Source organism: Molothrus aeneus, unplaced genomic scaffold, assembly GCF_037042795.1.
Source record: "Molothrus aeneus isolate 106 unplaced genomic scaffold, BPBGC_Maene_1.0 scaffold_30, whole genome shotgun sequence".
Taxonomy (NCBI): Eukaryota; Metazoa; Chordata; class Aves; order Passeriformes; family Icteridae; genus Molothrus; species Molothrus aeneus.
The window spans coordinates 3781012-3796152 of NW_027098964.1; the positions used below are offsets into that span (position 1 = coordinate 3781012).

A 15141-nucleotide genomic window follows, 5' to 3' on the forward strand; every position below is an offset into this window, starting at 1 on the left:
TTTTTGTGGGGTTTGACCCAATTTGGGAAGACTTTAATTGGATTTTTTTTTGGGGGGGGGGGGAGGTTTTGACCTGAATTTTGGGGCAGCTCTGCTGGGATTTTGGTGGGGAGCGCTTGATGAGATTTTTGGAGATTTTGGCCACAGCCGCCGAGCCCAGGGGACGTTTTGGGCTTTCTTTGGGGTCTCTCCCCTGGCAGGGGCTCTGTGGGGTGGCTCTGACCCAACTCCGGGCTCTTCTTTGGGATCCCTTCATTGGGAGCTGTCCCAGGTTTGGGGTCTCCCCCAATTTGGGGATTTTGGGGGGTCTGGGTGGCTCTGACCCAACTCTGGGCTCTTCTTTGGGATCCCTTCATTGGGAGCTGTCTCAGGTTTGGGATTTCCCCCAATTTGGGGATTTTTGGGGGCTCTGTGGGGTGGCTCTGACCCAACTCCGGGCTCTTCTTTGGGATCCCTTCATTGGGAGCTGTCCCAGGTTTGGGATTTCCCCCAATTTGGGGATTTTGGGGGGTCTGGGGTGGCTCTGACCCAACTCCGGGCTCTTCTTTGGGATCCCTTCATTGGGAGCTGTCTCAGGCTCGGGGTCTCCCCCGATTTGGGGATTTTTGGGGTCCCCCCTAGCAGGGGGCGCGGGGGGGCTCCGGGGGGGGGCTGGCGGGGCTCTCGGGGTTCGGGGGGGCCCCTCGGGGGGGCACCTCGATCACCCGGGGTTTGTCGATGACCCGCGCGCCGCGGGGCCCCTTCTCCACCACGCCCACGATCCAGGCCTGGAGCCCCGGGCCCCGGCCCGGCGCCTTCAGCTCCGCGCAGAACCGGGCGGCCTGGGCGCGGGGCAGAACCACCAGGAGCCCTCCTGGGAATGGATGGGAGAGTCACCCAAAAAACACCCCAAAAACATCCTAAATACACCCCAAAAACACCCCAAAAATACCCCAAAAATATCCCAAACACAGCCCAGAACCGGGCGGCCTGGGCGCGGGGCAGAACCACCAGGAGCCCTCCTGGGAATGGATGGCAATGTCACCCCAAAAATATCCTAAATACACCCCAAAAACACCCCAAAAATATCCCAAAAACACCCCAAAAATATCCCAAACACCGTGCAGAACCGGGCGGCCTGGGCGCGGGGGAGAACCACCAGGAGCCCTCCTGGGAATGGACGGGAGAGTCACCCCAAAAATATCCTAAATACACCCCAAAAACACCCCAAAAATATCCCAAATACACCCCAAAAATATCCTAAATACACCCCAAAAATATCCCAAACACAGCCCAGAACCGGGCGGCCTGGGCGCGGGGCAGAACCACCAGGAGCCCTCCTGGGGGAATGGACAGGAGAGTTACCCCAAAAACACCCCAAAAATATCCCAAAAAAACCCCAAAAATATCCCAAAACCACCCCAAAAATATCCCAAAACCAGCCCAAAAATATCCTAAACACAGCCCAAAAATATCCCAAACACAGCCCAAAAACATCCTAAAAACATCCCAAACACAGCCCAAACACAGCCCAAAAATATCCCAGAACCGGGCGGCCTGGGCGCGGGGGAGAACCACCAGGAGCCCTCCTGGGAATGGATGGGAGAGTCACCCCAAAACATCCTAAATACACCCCAAAAATATCCCAAAAATACCCCAAAAATATCCCAAACACAGCCCAGAACCGGGCGGCCTGGGCGCGGGGCAGAACCACCAGGAGCCCTCCTGGGGGAATGGATGGGAGAGTCACCCCAAAAATATCCTAAATACACCCCAAAAACACCCCAAAAATATCCCAAAAACACCCCAAAAATATCCTAAATACACCCCAAAAATACCCCAAACACAGCCCAAAAATATCCCAAACACAGCCCAGAACTGGGCAGCCTGGGCACGGGGCAGAACCACCAGGAGCCCCCCAAAGGGAACGGGGAGGGTCACCCCAAAACCACCCCAAAACCATCCTAAACACACCCCAAAACCATCCTAAACACACCCCAAAACCATCCTAAACACACCCCAAGAACATCCAAAACACACCCCAAAAACACCCCCAAATACACTGAAACACCAAAGACCACCCCAGAACACCCCAAAAATACCCTGAAACACCCCAGAATCACCTGCACCCACCCCAAAACACCCCAAACCCGCAGGCACCCGACCCCATTTACGGGGCTGCCCTGGCCGTGCCCTGCAGCAGCGCCCCAATCCCAATCCAGTGCCCCAATCCCATTCCAGCGCCCCAATCCCAATCCAGTGCCCCAATCCCATTCCCAGTGCCCCAATCCCAATCCAGTGCCCCAATCCCATTCCAGCGCCCCAATCCCAATCCAGTGCCCCAATCCCATTCCCAGTGCCCCAATCCCAATCCAGTGCCCCAATCCCATTCCCAGCGCCCCAATCCCATTCCCAGTGCCCCAATCCCAATCCAGTGCCCCAATCCCATTCCAGCGCCCCAATCCCAATCCAGTGCCCCAATCCCAATCCAGTGCCCCAATCCCAATCCAGTGCCCCAATCCCATTCCCAGTGCCCCAATCCCAATCCAGTGCCCCAATCCCATTCCCAGCGCCCCAATCCCAATCCAGTGCCCCAATCCCATTCCAGCGCCCCAATCCCATTCCAGCGCCCCAATCCCATTCCCAGTGCCCCAATCCCAATCCAGTGCCCCAATCCCATTCCAGCGCCCCAATCCCATTCCAGCGCCCCAATCCCAATCCAGTGCCCCAATCCCATTCCAGCGCCCCAATCCCATTCCCAGTGCCCCAATCCCAATCCAGTGCCCCAATCCCATTCCAGCGCCCCAATCCCATTCCAGCGCCCCAATCCCAATCCAGTGCCCCAATCCCATTCCAGTGCCCCAATCCCATTCCCAGTGCCCCAATCCCAATCCAGTGCCCCAATCCCAATCCAGTGCCCCAATCCCATTCCAGTGCCCCAATCCCATTCCCAGTGCCCCCAATCCCATTCCAGTGCCCCAATCCCATTCCCCCCAATCCCATTCCCAGCGCCCCAATCCCATTCCAGTGCCCCAATCCCATTCCAGTGCCCCAATCCCATTCCAGTGCCCCAATCCCATTCCCAGTGCCCCCAATCCCATTCCAGTGCCCCAATCCCATTCCCAGTGCCCCCAATCCCATTCCAGCGCCCCAATCCCATTCCCAGTGCCCCAATCCCATTCCTGGGCCCCAATCCCATTCCAGTGCCCCAATCCCATTCCAGCGCCCCAATCCCATTCCTGGGCCCCAATCCCATTCCCAGTGCCCCCAATCCCATTCCCAATGTCCCCAAGCCCATTCCCAGCTCCCCAATCCCATTCCCAGTGTCCCCATTCTCAGTGTCCCCAGTGCCATTTTTGGGGTTCCCAATCCCGTTTTTGGGGTCCCCAATCCCATTTTTGGGGTCCCCAGGGCCGTACCCGATGTCTCCGGGGCCGTGCCCTGCAGCAGCGCCCCAATCCCATTCCCAGTGTCCCCAATCCCATTCCCAGTGTCCCCAATCCCATTTTTGGGGTTCCCAATCCCATTTTTGGGGTCCCCAATCCCATTTTTGGTGTCCCCAGTCCCGTTTTTGGGGTCCCCAGTGCCGTTTTCGGGGTCCCCAGGGCCGTACCCGATGTCTCCGGGGCCGTGCCCTGCAGCAGCGCCCCGATCCCATTCCCAGTGTCCCCATTCCCAGTGTCCCCAATCCCATTTTTGGGGTCCCCAGTGCTGTTTTTAGGGTTCCCAGTCCTGTTTTTGGGGTTCCCAATCCCATTTTTGGGGTCCCCAGTGCCATTTTTGGTGTCCCCAGTCCCATTTTTGGGGTTCCCAATCCCATTTTTGGGGTCCCCAGTGCCGTTTTTGGGGTCCCCAGGGCCGTTTTTGGGGTCCCCAGTCCCGTTTTTGGGGTCCCCAGTCCCATACCCAAGGTCTCCGGGGCCGTGCCCTGCAGCAATGCCCCAATCCCATTCCCAGCGCCCCAATCCCATTCCCAGTGTCCCTGATCCCATTCCCAGTATCCCCAATCCCATTTTTGGGGTCCCCAGTCCCATTTTTGGGGTTCCCAGTCCCATTTTTGGGGTCCCCAGTCCCGTTTTTGGGGTCCCCAGTCCCGTACCCGATGTCTCCGGGGCCGTGCCCTGCAGCAGCGCCCCCAATCCCATTCCCAGTGTCCCCGATCCCATTCCCAGTGTCCCCAGTCCCAATTTTGGGGTTCCCAATCCCATTTTTGGGGTCCCCAATCCCATTTTTGGTGTCCCCAATCCCATTTTTGGGGTCCCCAATCCCATTCCCAGTGCTCCCAGTCCCATTTTTGGGGTCCCCAGTCCCGTTTTTGGGGTCCCCAGGGCCGTACCCGATGTCTCCGGGGCCGTGCCCTGCAGCAGCGCCCCCAATCCCATTCCCAATGTCCCCAATCCCATTTTTGGGGTTCCCAATCCCATTTTTGGGGTTCCCAATCCCATTTTTGGGGTCCCCAATCCCATTTTTGGTGTCCCCAGTCCCGTTTTTGGGGTCCCCAGGGCCGTACCCGAGGTCTCCGGGGCCGTGCCCTGCAGCAGCGCCCCAATCCCATTCCCAATGTCCCCAATCCCATTTTCTGGGTTCCCAACCCCGTTTTTGGTGTCCCCAGTGCCATTTTTGGGGTCCCCAGTCCCGTTTTTGGGGTCCCCAGGGCCGTTTTTGGGGTCCCCAGTCCCATTTTTGGGGTCCCCAGTGCCGTTTTTGGGGTCCCCAGTGCCGTTTTTGGGGTCCCCAGGGCCGTTTTTGGGGTCCCCAGTGCCGTTTTTGGGGTCCCCAGTCCCGTTTTCGGGGTCCCCAGGGCCGTACCCGAGGTCTCCGGGGCCGTGCCCTGCAGCAGCGCCCCCCGGCCCCCGGCGGCGCGGCTCACGGCCGCCATGCAGGCGATGATGGGCAGGTTGTGGATGACGAAGGCCACGTCCAGGCGCTGCTGCTCCGCCAGCGCCCGCGCGTGCCCCAGCACCCCGAAACCCGTCACGTCCGTGGCCGCGTGCGCCCCGAAGGCGCGCATCAGCCCCGCAGCTGGGGACAGGGACAGGGACAGGGTTAGGGACAGGGTTAGGGACAGGGACAGGGACAGGGACAGGGACAGGGTTAGGGACAGGGTTAGGGACAGGGACAGGGACAGGGACAGCATCAGCCCCGCAGCTGGGGACAGGGACAGGGACAGGGACAGGGACAGGGACAGGGACAGCATCAGCCCCGCAGCTGGGGACAGGGACAGGGACAGGGTTAGGGACAGGGACAGGGTTAGGGACAGGGACAGGGACAGGGACAGGGACAGGGACAGCATCAGCCCCGCAGCTGGGGACAGGGACAGGGAGGGGACAGGGACAGGGCTAGGGACAGGGACAGCATCAGGGACAGGGACAGGGACAGGGACAGCATCAGCCCCGCAGCTGGGGACAGGGAGGGGACAGGGACAGGGACAGGGTTAGGGACAGGGACAGGGACAGCATCAGGGACAGGGACAGGGACAGCATCAACCTGGCAGCTGGGGACAGGGACAGGGACAGCTCAGGGGACAGAGACAGGGGACAGGGACAGGGACAGGGACAGCCCCCAGGGGTGTCCCCAGGGGTGTCCCCAGTGTTCCCCAGGGTGTCCCCAGTGTCCCCCAGTGGTGTCCCCAGTGTCCCCAGTGTGTCCCCGGTGTCCCCAGTGTTGTCCCCAGTGTCCCCAGAGTGTCCCCCAGGGTGTCCCCAGTGGTGTCCCCAGTGTGTCCCCGGTGTCCCCAGGGTGTCCCCAGTGTTCCCCAGGGTGTCCTCAGGGTGTCCCCAGTGGTGTCCCCCAGGGTGTCCCCAGTGGTGTTCCCAGTGTCCCCAGTGTTGTCCCCAGTGTTCCCCAGGGTGTCCCCAGTGTCCCCCAGGGTGTCTCCAGGGTGTCCCCCAGGGTGTCCCCAGTGTTGTCCCCAGTGTTCCCCAGGGTGTCCCCAGTGGTCCCAGTGTGTCCCCAGTGTGCCCAGGGTGTCCCCAGTGTTCCCCAAGGTGTCCTCAGGGTGTCCCCAGTGTCCCCAGGGTGTCCCCAGTGTTCCCCAAGGTGTCCTCAGGGTGTCCCCAGTGTTCCCCAGTGTGTCCCCCAGTGTGTCCCCCAGGGTGTTCCCCAGGGTGTCCCCAGTGTGTCCCCGGTGTCCCCAGTGTCCCCAGTGTTGTCCCCAGTGTGTCCCCGGTGTCCCCAGTGTCCCTCACCGGTGCGGTTCAGGGTGGCCATGCTGGCCACAGCCTCCTGGTACGCCAGCTCCACCTCCTCACGCGTCACCACCAGCTTGATCTTGTTCCAGCGCTCGGGCTGCGGGGACAGCGGGGACAGTGTGGGGACAGTGTGGGGACAGCGGGGACAGTGTGGGGACAGTGCCAGGGACAGGGTCAGGGACACTGAGGGGACAGCGGGGACAGTGTGGGGACAGTGGGGACAGTGCCAGGGACAGGGTCAGGGACAGGATCAGGGACAGCAGGGACAGCGTCAGGGACACTCTGGGGAGAGGGTCAGGGACATTGAGGGGACAGGGTCAGGGACATTGAGGGGACAGGGTCAGGGACACTGCAGGGGCAGCAGGGACAGGGTCAGGGACACTGTGGGTACACCCTGGGGACACCCTGGGGACAGCCCCGCGGTGCTCAGGGCCCCTTTGGGGACACCAGGGGTGGCTCAGGGACTCCCAGGTGGGAGCTCCATCCCTTCAGGGACATCGGGGGTGGCTTTGGAGTCCCCTGGGGACACCTCAGGTGGGTTCCAGTCCCATTGTGGCTCCTCCTGGGGACACCTGGGTGTGTGCAGACCCGTCTGAGGTGGCCCTGGGGACACAGGGCTGGCTCTGTGCCGCTGTCCCCGCGCAGGTGCTCCCGGGGTCACTCACCATGTCCAGCCACTGGTGGGCGGTGACAGCCATGTGTGTCCCCAGGGGCTTGGTCAGCACCAGCACGTCCCCAGGCACGGCACTGTCCGGCCTGGGCGGGGCTGGGGTCAGCGTGGGACACGCCCTGGGCCTGCCCCCATGTCCCCAAACCCCGCCCCATGTCCATAAACCCTGCCCCCATGTCCCAAACCCCGCCCCATGTCCATAAACCCTGCCCCCATGTCCCCAAACCCCGCCCCATGTCCATAAACCCTGCCCCCATGTCCCCAAACCCCGCCCCCATGTCCCAAACCCCGCCCCCATGTCCATAAACCCTGCCCCCACGTCCCAAAGCCCATTTAATTTCCCCAAACCCTGCCCCATGTCCCAAACCCCACCCAATGTCCCCAAACCCCGCCCCCATGTCCCAAACCCCACCCCCATGTCCCAAACCCCATTTAATTTCCCCAAACCCCGCCCCCATGTCCCCAAACCCCGCCCCCATCCTCCAAACCCGCGCCCCCATGTCCCCAAACCCCACCCACTGTCCCCAAACCCCGCCCCCATCCTACAAACCCCGCCCCATGTCAGTATCACACCAATAATTGACAGGTATCAATGACCCCGCCCACCACACTAATGATTGACAGGAGACAGTGGCCCCTCCCACCCCACCATGATTGACATGTGGCAGTGCCCCCGCCCACTACACCCATGATTGACATGTGCCAGTGCCCCCGCCCACCACACCAATGACTGACAGGAGACATTGGCCCCACCCACCACACAATGATTGTCATGCAGAAGTGGCCACACCCACCAAACCAATGATTGACAGGATACAGTGGCCCCTCCCACCACACTATGATTGACATGTGGCAGTGCCCCCGCCCACCACACCATGATTGACAGGAGACAGCGGCCACACCCACCACACCCATGATTGACAGGAGACAGTGGTCCCACCCACCATGCTATGATTGACATGTGGCAGTGCCCCCGCCCACCACACCATGATTGACAGACCATGGTCCCACCCACCACACCATGATTGACAGGCCATGGCCCCGCCCCCGGCTCACATGATGAACTCGCTGGATTGGCAGACGGCGGTGGCCACGCCCCCCACGATGACCCAGGGGTTCAGCACCGTCTGTCCCCCGGTCACCGACGTCCCCCCGTCCTCGGCCGCGTCCCGGAAGCCCTGGATGATCAGCGGCATCACCTTGTCCCTCTCCTGGGGGGACACCGGCAGCGGCACTGTCACCCCCTGGGTCACTGTCACACCCCCAGTGTCCTCTGCCACCCCGGTCACTGTCACCCCCTGGGTCACTGTCACCCCCCCAGTGTCCCCTGACACCACCCACAGTGTCACTGTCACCCCGGGTCACTGTCACCCCAGGTCACTGTCACCCCCCCAGTGTCCCCTGCCACCACCCACAGTGTCACTGTCACCCCAGGTCACTGTCACCCCGGGTCACTGTCACCCCCTGGGTCACTGTCACAACCACAGTGTGCCCTGCCACCGCCCACAGTGTCACTGTCACCCCCTGGGTCACTGTCACCCCCCCAGTGTCCCCTGCCACCACCCACAGTGTCACTGTCACCTCCTGGGTCACTGTCACCCCCCCAGTGTCCCCTGCCACCGCCCACAGTGTCACTGTCACCCCGGGTCACTGTCACCCCCCGGGTCACTGTCACACCCCGGTCACTGCCACCCCCACAGTGTCCCCTGAAACCCCCCCGGGTCACTGCCACCCCCTGTGTCCCCTGAAATCCCCCACAGTGTCACTGTCACCCCCTGTGTCCCTGTCAACCCCCCACTGTCCCTGTCATCCTCTCAGTATCCTTGTCACCCTGTGTCCCCTGTCACCCCTCCATGCCTCTGTGTCCCTCTATGTCCCTGTGTCTCTCCATGTCACCTGTGTCCCCCCTTGTCCCTGTGTCCCCCTGTCCCTGTCCCCTCCTTGCTCAGCAGCATCAGGACGCTGTCACCCTCAGGCTGTGTCCTTGTGTCCCCTCGTGTCCCCCCTGTGTCCCCCCATGTCCCCCTGTGGCTGTCACCTCCTCGCTCAGCAGCATCAGGACACTGTCACCCCCAGGCTGTGTCCCTGTGTCCCCCCTGTGTCCCCCTGTGGCTGTCACCTCCTCGCTCAGCAGCATCAGGACACTGTCACCCCCAGGCTGTGTCCCTGTGTCCCCCCTGTGTCCCCCCATGTCCCCCTGTGGCTGTCCCCTCCTCGCTCAGCAGCATCAGGACACTGTCACCCCCAGGCTGTGTCCCCCCCATGTCCCTGTGTCCCCCCCATGTCCCTGTGTCCCCCCGTGTCCCCTCCTGTCCCCGTCACCTCGTCGCTCATGCGCTGGCTGACACTCAGCAGCATCAGGACATTGTCGCCCCCAGGCTGTGTCCCTGTGTCCCCCCTGTGTCCCCCTGTGGCTGTCCCCTCCTCGCTCAGCAGCATCAGGACATTGTCACCCCCAGGCTGTGTCCCTGTGTCCCCCCATGTCCCTGTGTCCCCCTGTCCCTGTCCCCTCCTCGGTCAGCAGCATCAGGACGCTGTCACCCTCAGGCTGTGTCCCCCATGTCCCCCTGTGGCTGCCACTTCCTCGCTCAGCAGCATCAAGACGCTGTCACCCTCAGGCTGTGTCCCTGTGTCCCCCCTGTGTCCTCCGATGTCCCCATGTCCCCTGTCCCTGTCACCTCCTCGCTCAGCAGCACCAGGACATTGTCACCCCCAGGCTGTGTCCCTGTGTCCCCCCTGTGTCCCCCCATGTCCCCCTGTGGCTGTCCCCTCCTCGCTCAGCAGCACCAGGACATTGTCACCCCCAGGCTGTGTCCCATGTCCCTGTGTCCCCCCCTGTCCCTGTGTCCCCCCTGTCCCTGTCCCTTCCTCGCTCAGCAGCACCAAGACATTGTCACCCCCAGGCTGTGTCCCTGTGTCCCCCCATGTCCCCCTGTGGCTGTCACTTCCTCGCTCAGCAGCATCAGGACATTGTCACCCCCAGGCTGTGTCCCTGTGTCCCCCCCGTGTCCCCGTGTCCCCCCATGTCCCCCTGTCCCCGTCACCTCGTCGCTCATGCGCTGGCTGACGCTCAGCAGCATCAGGACACTGTCACCCCCAGGCTGTGTCCCCCCATGTCCCTGTGTCCCCCCCGTGTCCCCGTGTCCCCCCGTGTCCCCTCCTGTCCCCGTCACCTCGTCGCTCATGCGCTGGCTGACGCTCAGCAGCATCAGGACATTGTCACACTCTGTCACCCCCATGGCGTACAGGTCACTCAGCACGTTGGCACAGGCGATGCGGCCCTGCAGGGGACAGGGGGGTTGGGGCTCCAGGACAGGACTGGGGGGCCCAAAATGGGATTGGGGGGCCCAAAATGGGATTGGGGGGGACCAAAATGGGGTTGGGGGGCCCAAAATGGGATTGGGGGGGACCAAAATGGGATTGGGGGAGACCAAAATGGGATTGGGGGGGCCCAAAATGGGATTGGGGGGGGGTCTAGGACAGGACTGGGGGGCCCAAAATGGGATTGGGGGGCCCAAAATGGGATTGGGGGGGTCCAAAATGGGATTGGGGGGGTCCAGGACAGAATTGGGGCCCCCAAAATGGGATTGGGGGGGCCCAAACTGGGATTGGGGGGCCCAGAATGGGATTGGGGAGACCCAAAATGGGATTTGGGGGGAATCAAAATGGGATTGGGGGGCCCAAAGTGGGATTGGGGGGGACCAAAATGGGAATGGGGGGCCCAAAATGGGATTGGGGGGCCCAAAATGGGATTGGGGGGGGGTCTAGGACAGGACTGGGGGGCCCTGATGGTGTTTGGGGGGGTCTAGGACAGGACTGGGGGGCCCAAAATGGGATTGGGGACCCAAAATGGGATTTGGGGGGCCCAAAATGGGATTGGGGGGGCCCAAAATGGGATTGGGGCACCCAAAATAGGGTTTGGGGGATCCAGGAGAGGACTGGGGGACCCAAAAGAGGGCTTGGGGGTCCCCAGGTGGGATTTGGGGGGGTCCAGGACAGGAATGGGGGACCCAGAATGGGATTGAGGCACCCAAAATGGGATTGGGGAGACCCAAAATGGGACTGGGGGGCCCAAAATGGGATTGGGGGGCCCAAAATGGGATTGGGGCACCCAAAATGGGATTTGGGGGGACTCAAAATGGGACTGGGGGGCCCAAAATGGGATTTGAGGATCCTGGTGGTGTTTGGGGGAGATGGGGACAGGACTGGGGGGCCCAAAATGGGATTGGGGGGCCCAAAATGGGATTGGGGCACCCAAAATGGGATTGGGGGGGCCAGAATGGGATTGGGGGGCCCAAAATGGGATTGGGGAGACCCAAAATGGGATTGGGGCACCCAAAATGGGATTGGGGAGACCCAAAATGGGATTGGGGCACCCAAAATGGGATTGGGGGGGCCAGAATGGGATTGGGGGGCCCAAAATGGGATTGGGGGGGCCAGAACGGGATTGGGGGGCCCAAAATGGGATTGGGGGGATCCAAGGTGGAGTTTGGGGGCCTTGGGATCAAATTTGTGGGGGTGTGAATGGGATTTGGGGGCCCTGGGAGGGATTTGGGGTGCCCGGGGTAGGACTGGGGGGCTCTGAGTGGATTTGGGGTGCCCAAGATGGGACTGGGGGGTTCTGAGTGGATTTGGGGTGCCCGGGGTAGGACTGGGGAGGTCCCCAGGGTGGGATTTGGGGTTTCCCAAGAGTCCTGATGAGAGCTGGGGGATCCCTGGGGCTGATTTTGGGGTGCAGGAGGGGTTTATGGGGTCCCAGGGATGTTTTGGGGTGCCAGGGGGTATTTCTGGGGTGTTTTTGGGGTGCAGGGGGCATTTCTGGGGTCCCACAGGGGTTTTTGGGGTCCCACGGGTATCTCTGGGGATTTTTGGGGTCCCAGGGGTATCTCTGGGGTCCCAGGGGTATTTCTGAGGTTTTTGGGGTCCCAGGGGTATCTCTGGGGTCCCAGGGGTATCTCTGGGCGTTTTTGGGGTCCCAGGGGTATCTCTGGGGTCCCAGGGGTATCTCTGGGGTTTTTGGGGTCCCAGGGATATCTCTGGGGGTTTTTGGGGTGCAGGGGGGTATTTCTGGGTGTTTTTGGGGTCCCAGGGGTATCTCTGGGGGTTTTTGGGGTACCATCATGTAGGGGTCATCGATGATGGGGTAGAAGAAGTCCGTGGTCTGCACCAGCGAGAGCCCCCCGTGCCTCAGGGGGATCACACACGAGTCCAGGCCGATGCCTGCGGGCACAGGGGGCACTGAGAGACCATGGGGGCACCAAGAGACCATGGGGGGCACCATGGGGGGCACTGAGAGACCATGGGGGCACCAAGAGACCATGGGGGGCACCATGGGGGGCACTGAGAGACCATGGGGGGCACCAGGGGGGCACTGAGAGACCATGGGGGCACTGAGAGACCATGGGGGGCACTGAGAGACCATGGGGGGCACTGAGAGACCATGGGGGCACTGAGAGACCATGGGGGGCACAGGGGGCACTGAGAGACCATGGGGGCACCATGGGGGCACCAGGGGGGCACTGAGTGACCATGGGGGGCACCATGGGGGCACAGGGGGCACTGAGAGACAATGGGGGCACTGAGAGACCATAGGGGCACTGAGTGACCATGGGGGGGACCCAGAGCTCAGGGGGGGCACTGAGCCCATCATGGGGGGCACTGAGTCTGTCCTGGGGGCACAGAGCCCCTCAGAGGGGGCACAAGGGGGGCACCAAGGCCATCGGGGGGGCACTGAGCCCATCATGGGGGGCACAAAGGGGGCACTGAGCCCATCGGGGGGGCACTGAGCCCATCATGGGGGGCACCAAGCACTTATGGGGGGTACTGAGCCCATCATGAGTGGGGCATTGGGCCCTCAGGGCGGGCACTGAACCCATCACAGGGGGCACAAGGGGGGCACCGAGCCCATCATGGGGGGCACAAGGGGGGCACCAAGGCCATGGGGGGGCACTGAGCCCATCAGGGGGGACATGAGTGGGGCATTGGGCCCTCAGGGTGGGCACTGAACCCATCACAGGGGGCACGAGGGGGGAACCAAGCCCATCATGGGGGCACTGAGCCCATCATAGGGGGCACAAGGGGGGCACCACGTGCTCAGGGGGGGCACCAAGCCCATCATAGGAAGCACGAGGGGGGCACCGAGCCCATCATGGGGGCACTGAGCCCATCATAGGGGGCACAAGGGGGGCACCACGTGCTCAGGGGGGGCACTGAGCCCATCACAGGGGGCACAAGAGGGGCACTGAGCCCATCATGGGGGGCACGAGGGGGCACTGAGACCATCATGGGGGCACAGAGCCCCTCAGAGGGGGCACGAGGGGGGCACTGAGCCCATCATGGGGGGCATGAGTGGGGCATTGGGCCCTCAGGGCAGGCACTGAACCCATCACAGGGGGCACGAGGGGGGCACTGAGCCCATCACGGGGGGCACAAGGGGGGCACCACGTGCTCAGGGGGGGCACTGAACCCATCACAGGGGGGACAAGGGGGGCACCAAGCCCATCATGGGGGCACCAAGCCCTCAGAGGGGCACAGGTGGGGCACCAAGGCCATCGGGGGGGCACCGAGCCCATCACGGGGGGCACAAGGGGGGCACCGTGCCCATCACGGGGGCATTAGGCCCATCATAGGGGGCACAAGGGGGGCACCACGTGCTCAGGGGGGGCACCGAGCCCATCACGGGGGGCACGAGGGGGGCACCGAGCCCATCATGGCAGCACAGCCCCCGCCGGGGTGGGGCACGCAGGGCCGGATGGGGCCGGAACGCGGATCCTGTCGGGAGGGGGGACCCGGACCCGGGGGCCACGCCCCTCCCCTGTCCCCTCCCCCCTCCTCCCCTGTCCCCTCCCCCCACGCCCTTTGCCCCCTCCCGCTCTCGCCAGGCCACCTTTGCACCGTGCCCCCCCCACGGGCCCGAAACCCCCCAGGTCTGACCCCTGAGCCCCCAAACCCCTCAGCGCCCTCACTGAGGGCTCCCCCAAACCCCTCAGCGCCCCCGAGCCCTCCTGGCTTCTCCTGAGCCCCCCCTGAAAGCCCCAAACAGCCCCAAACCCCTCAGCGCCCCCTCCGAGGGCTCCCCCAAAGCCTCTCAGTGCCCCCGAGCCCGCCCAGAGCCCCCCAAACTCTTCACTGCCCCCTCCGAGGGCTCCCCCAAACCCCTCAGCACCCCCGAGCTCCCCAAAGCCCACCCAGAGCCACCCTGGCTCCTCCTGAGCCCCCTCAAACCCCTCAGCGCCCTCACTGAGGGCTCCCCCAAACCCCTCAGCACCCCCGAGCCCGCCCGGAGCCCCCCAAACTCTTCAGTGCCCCCTCACAGGGCTCCCCCAAACCCCTCAGTGCCCCCGAGCCCTCCTGGCTTCTCCTGAGCCCCCTCAAAGCCCCAAACAGCCCCAAACCCCTCAGCGCCCCCTCCGAGGGCTCCCCCAAACCCCTCAGCACCCCCGAGCCCGCCCGGAGCTCCCCTGGCTCCTCCTGAGCCCCCCAAAGCCCTAAGATCCCCCGCCATGGGCCCTGAGCCCGCGGAGCCCTCCTGGTTCCCCATGAGCCCCCCAAAGTCCCTCCGTGCCCCCTCCGAGGGCTCCCCCAAAGCCCTCAGCGCCCCCGAGCCCAGGCAGAGCCCTCCTGGTTCCCCATGAGCCCCCCAAACCGCTCAGCGCCCCCTCTGAGGGCTCCCCCAAAGCCCTCAGCGCCCCCGAGCCCACCCAGAGCCCTCCTGGCTCCCCCAAGCCCCCCGTCTGAGGGCTCCCCAAGCCCCTCAGGCTCCCTCAGCCGCACCCCCGGGCTCCCCCCAGAGCCCCCGGGCCCCTGCAGCCCCCCGGGCTCTCCCCACTCTCACCCAGCGCCGGGGCCCCGCCGCTCTCCGCTTCCTGCCCTTCCCCTCCGCCTCCTCCTCCCGGGCGCTGCCCTTCCAGTCCCGCCAGGAGCTTGAGCAGCGTCTCCTGCGGGACTTTGCAGCCTCAGCCGCGCAGCTCGCCGTAGGCCGTGAGGCGCCAGGCCGGGTCCAGCCCCAGCGCCGCGGGGTCCCAGCGCCGCGACCCGCCCGCCACCGCCGCCATCTTGGAATGCACGGGCCCGCCGAGCGCCGCCGCTGCCGATTGGCTGCGGGCCTGCCGCCGTCCGGCGCTGATTGGGCGAGCCGTGAGGGAGGCGGGCGCGGATTGGTGGGTTTGGAGAGGGAGGAGGTGGTGCGAGTGCTGGGCGGGGCGCAATGGGGGTGTGAGAGGTGAGGAGAGCGGCGATTGGTCTGTGGGCGAAGGAGGCGCGGCTCACCTGAGAGAGGAGGAAACAGCGCGAATCGGCGGC

At 63.8% G+C, this 15141-nt stretch overlaps 1 protein-coding gene across 1 annotated transcript; it reads right to left on the reverse strand.

The window, feature by feature from the left end:
- Positions 1 to 56: 56 nt before the first annotated feature.
- LOC136570027 (selenide, water dikinase 2-like) lies at positions 57 to 14900 on the reverse strand. Its single transcript, XM_066570452.1, has 8 exons — positions 14675 to 14900; positions 11957 to 12060; positions 10014 to 10121; positions 7897 to 8051; positions 6836 to 6926; positions 6168 to 6267; positions 4789 to 5001; positions 57 to 853 (listed from the first exon to the last, which is right to left on the reverse strand). Exons 1-8 carry the CDS (start codon positions 14892 to 14894, stop codon positions 618 to 620), a joined length of 1227 nt encoding a protein of 408 aa, XP_066426549.1. The 5' UTR covers positions 14895 to 14900; the 3' UTR covers positions 57 to 617.
- Between the last annotated feature and the right edge of the window lie 241 nt (positions 14901 to 15141).